The following is an 11,368-nucleotide window of genomic DNA, read 5'->3' as shown; positions in this document are numbered from 1 at the left end:
ACGGCTGGGAACAGGGGATGAAACGAAGGCGCTTCGAAAGTGCCCACAGCCATTCCTAGCACCTGGTTGAGTTTCTGACCACCCAAGTGCTGCTTTTGTTGAAAGAAACAACTTGCTTGCAGCAGAAAATATCAGTTTTTCCATCCCACACATTTTTGGAGCAGGGGAAGGGGACAAGGAGAGTCAACCTTGTGCCAATCTCCCTGCATCTCAGTGGTGGAGGACTCTGAGGTCCCCCAGTGCCGTGGGGCAGAGCCCCACCCAAAAGCCCTTGAGTGGGTCTGAAACATTCCAAGGCTTTGGTTCTGCAATTGCAACCAAGGCAGCATGTGGCTTCAGAACAAAAGATGCCGTGGGCTCGGTGCCCCTGCATTAGTGACAATCTTCAGGTCACATTGTGCCCATCCCCAGGCACCGTTAACCCTTTGACGTGCATTTTCTCTTTTAGATAATGGCTACAGGGAGTGCCTGGCGAACGGGAGCTGGGCAGCGCGGGTCAACTATTCCCAGTGCCACGAGATCCTCAGCGAAGAGGTAGGACCTTGGTAGCCCCTCAGTAGCCCCTTGGTAGCCCCAGACTCTTGGCAGGAGGGTGAGGGACAGACAACAGAGTTTGGAAGGGCAACAGCATCCAGGTCAGGCATGGCCCATGGGGTGCCATGCAGATATAAGGTTGCATGCAGCATATATGATCCCCTTCTTGAATTGCATTTTCATTCCCTGCCAAAAATAAAGCCACGCCTGTTAAAAATCCAAATCCACTTAAAAAAGTGGATTTGTAGTGTGAGGCCTCCTGGCCACTGAGTGCAGATCAGCATCCCCACCACCCTCCTCCAGCTCCCTCCTGACACAAGCACTCAGTGCAAACCCCATCCCTCCCTGCTGGCAATGAAATAAAGAGATGTTTAGGAAGCTGAAAGGGATTAAAAAAATGGACACCAAGAATTACAAGCCCCTGAGTATTTCAAGCCACCCCTCAGAGCAAAGAAGAGATACGAACTGTTCATTTGCAGTTGATAACCATCTCTGGTATTTAAGATGCTGATATCTCTTGCCAGGAATGGTTTTCTCACTCAGTTAATTGCTAATTCACAGGTTGGGTGAGTGCCCAACAGCAGGAGCAATCAATTAATTTAATTATCACTCACACCTTCCCGAGATCCCCTGCTCCCTCTGCCCAAATTCATCCCAGCCTCTCAGCTGCCCTCAGGGCAACAGGGAATGAACTGAGACATCAGATGTTATGTTGTTAGTGAGGTCTGCTGAATTACAGCAGGATTTCCCCAGATCACACAGAATCACAGAATCGACTGGGTTGGAAAAGACCTCAGAGATCAGATGATGGAGCAGAGATGATGTAGGGTTAGGATATGAAATTCCTGAGCCATTTGTGGGGTGAGATTGGAGCTTCTCACACCCACGTTAGCCCCATCCCCTTCTAGCCCCACCTCTGCTGTCCTGTACCAAGTGGGCTCCTGTTGCTTTCTGAAAAAAAACCACCCAAAATTTGCAGTGTGGCTCTCAGAGGTGACGTGGTGGAAGAGGTGGGTCTGTGGTGGTACCCAGGGCTGCCGCTGACCCTCTCCCCATCTTCCACCCCTCGCAGAAGAAGAGCAAGCTGCACTACCACATTGCCGTCATCATCAACTACCTGGGGCACTGCGTCTCGCTGGGGGCTCTTCTCGTGGCCTTCGTGCTCTTCATGCGCCTGCGGTGAGTGACCTGACCCACCACGGAGCTCCGGGCAATGCCACGAACCCACAGATGTCACCTCATGGCCCTCGGGCTGAGGACAGATCCAGCCACTGTGTTTTGCCATATTGTCCCCTGTGTCCATTGCTTTCCATTCTGGAGGATCATGCCCATCTCAGGGTTATTTTCTTCCTCCTGTTTGTTTTTTTAAAACATTTGGATTATAGAAGCAGAGGGTCTTTGGTGCCTTCTACCTCCTGGCCTTAGTCCTGCCCACCTAACCCAGGCCATGGTTCCAGCAGCTCATCCTTGGGGTCCCAACAGACATTCAGCTTCACAAACACCCTGGCCCCCGGACACCCACCGTGCTCTGACAGTCCCCTGTGCCCTCTTCTCCAGGAGCATCCGCTGCCTGAGGAACATCATCCACTGGAACCTGATCACAGCCTTCATCCTACGCAATGCCACGTGGTTCGTGGTACAGCTCACGATGAACCCAGAGGTGCACGAGAGTAACGTGGTAGGTGCAGCTTTGCCAGGCCTGAGCCCAGTTCCAAGTATCTAGGGTGTGTGGGGAGCTGGAGGATCCTAGGTATGAGACAACAAAAGCAGCCTGAAGACCCAAATAGGGCTGTCTGGTGGCCGGTGGACAACCCAGCTTATGAGAAACGTGGGTTCAATTGTTCTACTGGGTTCTGTGTTGCTGTGTGCCTTGGTTTCACCACCGTAACACAGAGCTCTGCTCATCACCCTCCACATCTGTTAATGCCCTCGGCAGGTCTGGTGCCGCTTGGTCACTGCCGCCTACAATTACTTCCACGTCACCAACTTCTTCTGGATGTTCGGTGAGGGCTGCTACCTGCACACGGCCATCGTGCTCACCTACTCCACCGACAAGCTCCGCAAGTGGATGTTCATCTGCATCGGCTGGTGTAAGTAACAGGGTTTCCCTTCATGGTTTTAGAGACGGCTGATCCCCATCCTCTGCTCCAGCTCCTCTTGCACCCGAAGAGCTGCAAAAAGGCTTCCAGGAGCAGGACGGGGTTTGCACACTCATAGTGGCTCACCCAGTGGTTTGCCCTCCACAAGAAAATCGCTATTACAGCATAATTTGGTGCAGCATTGCTACCCTGAGTCTTGTCTCTGTGTTCATCCACAGGTATCCCCTTCCCCATCATCGTCGCTTGGGCCATCGGGAAGCTGTACTATGACAACGAGAAGTGAGTCTGATCGCTCTTATTCCCCATTCTATACCCATTCCCAGGGCTGTGACAGGCATGGATCCTGTTGGGAAGGGCTGACAAAATCGGGATACATGGAAAGGGTGGCAAGAAAATAGATAATATCCCTTCATTCTTTCTTTTATGTCACCTCAAGGCTCTCTGCCACACGAGCCCTCTCTGCCGCTGCCTCTTTCTCTTCAAAGGACAAATGACATTTTTAATCTTTAATTATTTTTTTTAAGGGGGAAAAGGCAAGATTAAGCCAGAGCTCCTACATTGTGTTTGCTAAGTGGAGCTGGGATTTAATCTACAAATGGAGATATAAACTATCACCACCTGAGCCATTTTCACGGAGACTTGTTAATGGGGGACTTAGCAGGCACCTGAGAGTTCATGGTGTGGACTGGGCAGTTAAAAGGAGCAGGTTTAGATGACGGACAGGTTGTCTTGTTTGTCGGTGCTGGTTCTGCCCCCACATTCAGCAGCCCCGTGCCACACGCAGCACTGATTTAGCAAAACCCAACCAGGTGCTCTCAGAACACGGATACACCTGCACGAGCTTCCGCAGGGTTTGCTGGGGACAGACTCAACCCAGATCTCTGTGTGTGTAAAGCTGTTCCTGCGTATCCTACAATATCCAGTTTCCACATCCATTTGGGGCCCATAAACACCCCCACAAGTCCCCATGCACCCCCATATACCAGCTTCCCAGGGAAGCTAATTCAGAGTGGCTACAGCAGCTTAAGTTGCAGTGATTTCGCCCTACGGACAGTGACCTACAGAGATTGTGCAAGGACAGCAGTAAATCCAGGTCACTCACACTGCAGGCTTGTCCCCAACACCTCTTGTCCTTGCCTTGCAGGTGCTGGTTTGGGAAACGAGCAGGAGTTTACACTGACTACATCTACCAAGGCCCCATGATCCTGGTGCTTCTGGTAAGAGCAAAGAGACCTCGCTTGCTAAATATTAATACAGGGTCCTTCCCCTCTGCACGTGGGATAAGGCTGTTCCTGAACACATTCTTACCCTCCTCCAGCATCTCCTCGCTGCAGCTGGTTGTGCTGCCCACAGCAGCAATGCCGCTGGCCCTGCGAGCCCGGCTCCAGTCACCCAAAAACTGCATTTGAGCAAATTTGGACAACTAACCCACAATGAGAAATAAGATGCACAAATCCTGTTGGCTTGAGATAGGTTAGAAACAAAGCCCGGAGACCTTGCTCTGATAGGGATGCTCCCATGGGCAGACTCCCACATGCACCAGTAAGTCCCTCTATCCCTGCCCTGGCACTATTTGGGTGCAGGTGGCAGCTTTGCCAAGCATTTGCAGAAGCCCCAGGACCTCAACTCCATCTGCTGATCCACATCACTTTGCTCCTGGCCCTTGGCTGAGCAGCGATGCTTGAACCAGGGGTCATATGGAGCACGATGGGGAGCAGCTGAGGGACCTGGGGGCTTCAGCTGGAGAACAGGAGCTGAGGGGAGACCTTCTGATCTCTGAACTGCCTGAAAGGAGCTTGGAGCCAGGGGGCGGTCGGGCTCTGCTCCCCAGGAACAAGCGCCAGGAGCAGAGGAAACGGCCTCAAGTTGCCCAGGGGAGGTTGAGGTTGGATGTGGGAACAATTTCTTCCCCAAAGGGCTGTGGGGCATTGGAACAGGCTGCCCAGGGCAGTGCTGGAGTCACCATCCCTGGAGGGTTGGACAGACGGACATGAGGTTCTCAGGACATGGGGCAGTGCCAGGAGTGGGTTATGGCCAGATTTGATGATTTTGAGGGTCTTTTCTAACCAAAACGATTCTATTGTTCTATTTTTCTGCAATTTGCTGGGGCTTTGCCCTTTTGGGAAGGGACAAAGAAAAGCAGTGGTGGCAAATCACAAGCAGCAGTGCTGGGGGTCCAGCCTGTGTTTGCAGGGGGAAAACCAGGCACAAGGTCCCACAGCTTTTCCTCCTCCTTGCCCAAGGCTGAGAAAACCCAAGGCAGTGTAAATAACCAGCGCCCGCCACTCTTGCTGAATAATTGAACCTGCTTCTCATTTTCCAGCCCGTCAGGTAGCCAGGCCACTTCTAATTTGTGTCAATTGTGTTCGGCTCCTTGTGCCACCTTCTCGTGCCCTCATTAGTGGTTCAGCAGCCAGGGAGAGGTTAAGTGGCTCCTTGCTGTGATGGCAGCCGCTCTCCCAAAATCCCTTCAACCACCTTATATTCCTCCTTCTCCTCCAGCTTTTTTACCTTCATCCCGTTCTCTAACGCTTGCCTGTCCTTGCCAATCTCCTGGTATGTCCTGCTGCCCCACTCCCTGGACAAACTCCTAAACCTTATTGCTATGCTGTTTAAAAAGCAATAAATCCCGATGTCCTGTTCCAGGGCATAGAAAGCACCAGATCAAGTTCAAAAGGAAACATTCCCATTTTCTCTGGCATTGCCCCTGCTGAGGAAATGGGAGGAAATGCTGGGGGAGCAGACACTAACCAGGTGCCCCTTTCCTTCCAGATCAACTTCATCTTTCTCTTCAACATCGTCCGAATCCTCATGACGAAGCTCCGAGCTTCAACCACGTCGGAGACGATCCAGTACAGGTAAGAGCGTGAGTGACCTTCTAGAAAGCAGATGTAGAAACTGTGTTATCATGTTAAGGAGGGGTAGGAACAACCCCAGATGCCAAGTATCAAGGGGATGGGAGCATGGAGAGACATCTAAGAGCACCTCAAATGCTGTTCTGGAGGCACATGGCCATTGCATCTGGGGGTTGTTCAAAAATCCTGGCCAGTGAGAGCTTTGAGATGGAGAACGTGGCTGGCTGGCTCTGTCTTTGAAGGGAACCTTTGGGAGCTGAATCTCTTTGCAAAAGCCTTTGCTGGTGGGACCTGATCAGCTCACTGGGTGTGGGGCTGCAAAGCCTGGCATGGATGTAAGAATTATTGATAAATAGCCACTTGGCAGCAAAGCAAAGACCCATATTTTGCAGGCAGCTTGGGAGGTGCAGGGTCAGAGCAGCTCTCTCAAGTATAATACCTGGAACAGGAGATGACACCTTGGTCTTCATCAGTGCTTCTCTCTGGATCATTTTTTGGGCAGGAATAAGGGAACGTCAGTGTGTACTGGCTCAAGAGGGGCAGGTTTGGGGTGAAGGGAGGTTTTTTCAGCTGAGAATGGAAAAATTCAGATGCTATAACTGGGAAATGCCAGCTTTCCTCATCACAGAGTATTGAGCTTGGATGAATTATTCAGCTTGGAGTGTGCAAAGATAAAGGTTATTGAAATAGGCTGGATGGCTTCAGTCAGCAGTTCTCAGAGACTTTTGTTTCTCCAGTATTTGCCTGATTTTGACAGGGAAGGTTTTTCACCTTTGGGCAGAAGAACATTTTCATTTCCCAGAAGCATTTTGTGGGACAGGAAAATGTGGAGAGTTTGGCAGGTACCGGCCAAGGCACAGCCCTGGAGGGCTCCTGCTTATCTTAGATGATGGCTTTTGGTACCCCCATTACCTTTGCTGCTCCTAGACCTGCTGGGCTCTGTCTTCTCCTGCGTTCAGCTAATGTTGGAGTCTGTCCATTAATGGGATCTTTAAGCAAAAATTGTTGACGTGGCGTTGTTCTTGTCCCCTAATCCAAACGAATGAGATGCCAAGCCTCCATCCTCCCCACACTCTCTTGCACCAGCACTACTATTCACAAGCTGCACTTGTAATCTCATCAAGAAAAGATATCAAATTAATTAGCTGAGATAAGTTTTTCATAAACCCACGGTGAAGGGTGTGAATGATTTTATCCTCCTTAATTCCTTTTTAATCAAGCCCTAGATCAGCCAAGCAATCATTTCATGCCAGCTCAAGGTCAGATCTTCACTATCCGCCACCCTTTTCTGGATGGAGAAACCACAGATGGTGCCCAGTGCTCAAACCAGCCCAGTCATTTTGGGATCACACTGGAAGAAAACAACCCAGCTTTGCTCCATTGTCCCCCAGTCACTGGTTTGCCCATTCCCAGGCAGACCAGTCTGGTGCTGGGAGGGGGATGCAGCAGCTCAGGTCCTTGTTTTCTCCCCAGGAAAGCAGTCAAGGCCACGCTGGTGCTGCTGCCCTTGCTGGGAATCACCTACATGCTGTTCTTTGTCAACCCGGGGGAGGATGAGATCTCCAGGATTGTCTTCATCTACTTCAACTCTTTTCTGGAGTCCTTCCAGGTGTGGTCCTCAGCATTAGCTCCTGTCCCAGTCCTCCCATTGAGGGATGTGAAGCCCATCCTGTGGCTGATGCCTCACCCTCCTCCCTCCAAAAAACAAACCTCCCCAAACCCCAGGGCTGCTCCAAATCTCCCGAGCCTGGGGCCATCTGTAGCTCCACGGTGACTCTGCTGCTTGTCTCCTTCCAGGGTTTCTTCGTCTCAGTCTTCTACTGCTTCCTGAACAGCGAGGTGAGCACTGGGGGTTAGGTGGGGTGGGTCTGCACCCTTCCTTGTGAGCAAACACAAGCTCAACCTGAAGCTGAGCATTTTTGTAGCATTTCGGGTTGGAAAACTAAGGACGTGCGTGGCTGGTGCCTCTGAATGACCACATGGTGACCGAATGTCCCCTGTCTCGCACCCCCAGGTCCGCTCGGCCGTGCGGAAGCGGTGGCACCGGTGGCAGGACAAGCACTCCATCCGTGCCCGCGTGGCTCGGGCCATGTCCATCCCCACCTCCCCAACCCGCGTCAGCTTCCACAGCATCAAGCAGTCCTCGGCCGTCTGAGCTGCCGTACGGGATGGGGGAGCCGGTGTCCCCGCTGCGTGGGGACCCCCGACATGGCACGGCACAGGAGCCAGGTCCTGCCTGCACCCACCGGGCTCACAGAGGATGCACAAACTCGCCACAGCCATGGGAAACCCTACAGAAGCTCCTGTCCCACTCGCTGGGGCAGACCTGTAGGACAGGACAGCTGAGATGCTGCTTGGTCACCTCCCTGGCAGCGCTGTGACCTGCTGGACTGGCAGAAGGAGCCAGAGGAGGCTGAAGAGACAGTGGCACCTTCCCTGCCTGTCTCCATCCTGGACATGATGCCCCATGTCCCGTCGCTGCCTCACTCGAGTTTGTCACTGCTTTGAGGTGACAGGACACTGGGACATTGCTGGGACAACTTGTGGGGCTAATCCCTTGGGAAGCTGGGTCAGCCTTCCACTCAGTGGATGCCGAGATGCTGCTCAGGGGGCCCTAAAACCCTCTGGGGGGCCCAAAGCCCTCTGGGTTGATGTGGGACAGATGGAGAGCCCGTGACTGATTGCAGATGTTGCTTTCCATGGCTGTGTTTTCGTACCACCGGGGTTATTTGAGCCCTTTCCCCACCCCTCGCCAGATCCCAAGGAAGTCCTGTAACTGCTGCTTGGTCCAGCCCAGTCGTTTCTCTCAACACTGAGGATGTGACGCAGAGCGATGGGGTGGGAGAGGGAACCTTGGAGGGGATGGGGATGGTTCCTAGGGCCTCTGAACAGCCACATAAAGGAGGGCTTGGACTGAAGGGAGGCACAAGGCTTAGTTAATCCTTTGGTCCTGCCTAGCCCAGGTGGGTCTACAGGTCTTGGCAAAGCTCCTGGACCTCAGGTTTGCTCCATGCTCCTGCTCCGGGGTGGGAAGGTGAGGGAGAGCTGCAGCAAAGCGGTGGCTCAGTTCTACAAAGGCAGCTGCCATGGGGACACACATGGGGACACGCACCCCTCCACCCTGTCCCGCTTTTACCTGTGCAGGTGGGCTCGGTGCCAAAGCTGCTCCTTGCTCTTAGGCAGGGAATGGGGCCAAGCCCTTCCCACGCTGGGTTAAGTGCCTTGGAGGAGCAGCAGCCTCCCTCCCCACGCTGGGAAACACAAACCATGTCCCGTGCGGCTCCCAAGTCCCACCAAGTCCCTGATCCACGCCCACTGCCCTATTTCATGTGGTCACCGAAAGCAGCTGAGCTGAGAGGTCCATGAAAGGTGGACGGTTTGCCCCAGTCTCCTCACGCTTTTCCCAGGAGATGGACTTGACGATCCTTATGGGTCCTTTCCAATGTGAGACATTCTATGATTTCTCCTCGCTGTAAGAGGTCTGACGATGCTCGAGCAGGGGGAGGATGCCGGAGGGGTTACGGGATGAGTTTGCTCTCTGCATCCCACGGATTTTGTCACTGAGGCCACACAGGGTCTGGTATGAGTCCCTTCACACTTCTGTGCCTCAGTTTCCCTGTTATAAAGAACAGACATAAGTATTTTCCACCCGGGGGAGGTTAAAGCATCTTCGAAATGGTAGTACTCCATGATTTCCTCAGGATAAACCACCGGAAAGAAAGAAAATATTCCTTTATTTTTTTCTTTAAAGTGAGGCATAGGCTAAAACCTCCCGGTTCTTTATTTAAACATTCAGGAAGTTCAATAATTGGAAGTAAATTCCTCCAGTTTCCCTCCCATTGAGGTTTCCTACCTGCATGTCTCCTGTGCAGCCCAAACCAGAAATACCCCATTGACTCCAATAACGTGCTGGGAGCAGCAACCGCTCCCAATATGACAGAGTGACCACAACGAGGACCGTACCCTGCATGGGGGCAGGTTTTAGTCTTTGTATAAGCTCATCCATCACCAACAGTCCCGAAAACTTCCCCTTATCCAATATATGGGTGAGAAAAAGACCCCCAGATTTATGCAATGGGAAAACTGGCAGCTCCTGACTTTAAAGATGCTTTTGGAAGGGGTTGGTGCTCTGAAAGGAGTAGATCTGTGTGTCCCCACCATGGGTCAGTCTGATTTATCTGCTGGGTGCTTTAATGGGAGCTAATAAAGATCTGCTGGCTGCAGAGAAGGGGAAATGCCCCAGGGAGCTTTTTCATTGTGCGTACAAGTGATGTTACCAAAAAGTGATGCACTACATGTTCAATTTGGACTTTTCTAGAGTGGGGTCATTTTTTTTTTTTGTGGGAAAGAAGATGGAAATTGAAAAACTAAAGAAAGAAATCCAAACAGAAACATCTGTGTTTGCATCACTGTTTTTTTTCCTTCTCTTGGTGGTCTGCTCTAACTGACACGATTTTGCTTTCCGGAGAGGTGTGTGTATTCTTAGCCTTGTTTGATTAAAATTATCTCAGTTCCTCACACAAGGACTTTGGGGACACGTTTATATTTTGGAGAAGACAACCCCACTTTCCCTCAGGTTCAACATCCCAGGGGCAGCTGGTGGCTTGTTATCTCTTTGTGCCCCAAGTCCACATACCCACAGCATGGAGGTGGGATCCAGGTTCTCCGTGATGATATCAACTCCATCTCATTTAACGGAGGTGAAGAACACCCCGTGGGGGTCTCCCACACGAGTACCATCAGTACTAGAGAAACTCCTCTGAGTTTTTCCTGATGTTCCCTCTCACCAGCCGAGTTGAGCCAGAATAAAAACACGATGTGCTTCGCAGCAGGAGGGAGGGCCAATTAAACCCGAATTTCATTTCATATATCAATGTTTACGAGCGAAATTCAGACACAAACATCTCTTTCTGGTCAAGCTCTTCCGCTGCAGAATTAATTTGTTCATCACGCAGAGCCTTGGAGAGCGCTGTAATTTGGTAAGCACCGTGCACATAAATAATAATTACAGGTTCCTGCTGATTACATGATTGTATTTAAAGTTATCAAGTAATTCCAAGATTAATGACCTGCCAATCCTGTGCTCTTGACAAGGTTGTAGCCTCTTGAGATAATCTGGCATTAACCCTTGGTGTATCCTGGCACCTCTTGGGGCTGGGAGAGGCAAAGGGGGACCCAGCGGATGGGACCTCATGATGCTCTGGGACATCCCAGGCTGGTAGAATCACATGAGCCTCTCCAGCACACAGATGTGGAATTTAATTCAGCTTTTTCATTTGATTAACTTGTGAAACCTGCAACGGAGGTTGCCAGGCCCTCCCAATTCCTGTTCCATCACCATGGGCATTATGTCCATCCGTTGGAGGGGGTATAGTTTGTATTTAAAGCCGAGCTGGACTGTCATTCTCCTTCCTCCACCCTGGCTCAGACACCATATTTTTGGCTGTTTTTTCACAGCTTTGGGCCACTCCTGGATGTTTAACCCTCTCTGTACCTTCCCAGGCTGGTGTCAGTCCTGGGAGGGGTGGGAGGTGGGTAGGGAGAGGAAATCCTGTGGCAGTTTAGAGCCCAATGGGTTCATTTGTGGCTCTCAGCACCGTCTGCCCCAAGCTGCCTCTCGCCTGTGCTGTGTTATCCTTCCAGTGCTGCCAAACCCCCAAATAAATATTTCATCCTTTAATTCCACTGCCCTCTCCCTCGCTGCTCTCTCCCCAGTGCGAGCCTCCCGCTGACATTTGTCACTGTGCTCACAGCTAAATGCCTTTCACAAGCACGTGGCGGCAAGGGACAGGCGGCTCTCTGCCACCCTCATGAAATTTTCAAAGGGCTGTATTTTTCCAGTTTGGAGGAAAATTAAAAATCTGAGATGCAAGTGTGGCC

General features: G+C 51.6%; 1 protein-coding gene across 1 annotated transcript; it reads left to right on the top strand.

Annotated features, from left to right (window-relative positions):
• Positions 1–514: 514 nt before the first annotated feature.
• CRHR1 (corticotropin releasing hormone receptor 1) lies at positions 515–7,643 on the top strand (the record flags this gene model as incomplete). The annotated part of the gene is made up of 10 exons (XM_082070833.1): positions 515–534; positions 1,607–1,713; positions 2,092–2,212; positions 2,471–2,624; positions 2,852–2,912; positions 3,778–3,850; positions 5,406–5,491; positions 6,962–7,097; positions 7,286–7,327; positions 7,503–7,643. The coding sequence occupies exons 2-10, from the start codon at positions 1,703–1,705 to the stop codon at positions 7,641–7,643; spliced, it is 825 nt and encodes a 274-aa protein (XP_081926959.1). The 5' UTR covers positions 515–534; positions 1,607–1,702.
• Positions 7,644–11,368: the final 3,725 nt, after the last annotated feature.

Source organism: Streptopelia decaocto (assembly GCF_964273445.1).
Source record: "Streptopelia decaocto genome assembly, chromosome: 22".
Lineage (NCBI taxonomy): Eukaryota > Metazoa > Chordata > Aves > Columbiformes > Columbidae > Streptopelia > Streptopelia decaocto.
Note: the sequence above shows the minus strand (reverse complement) of the source record. Positions and strands in the feature narration are given on the sequence as shown.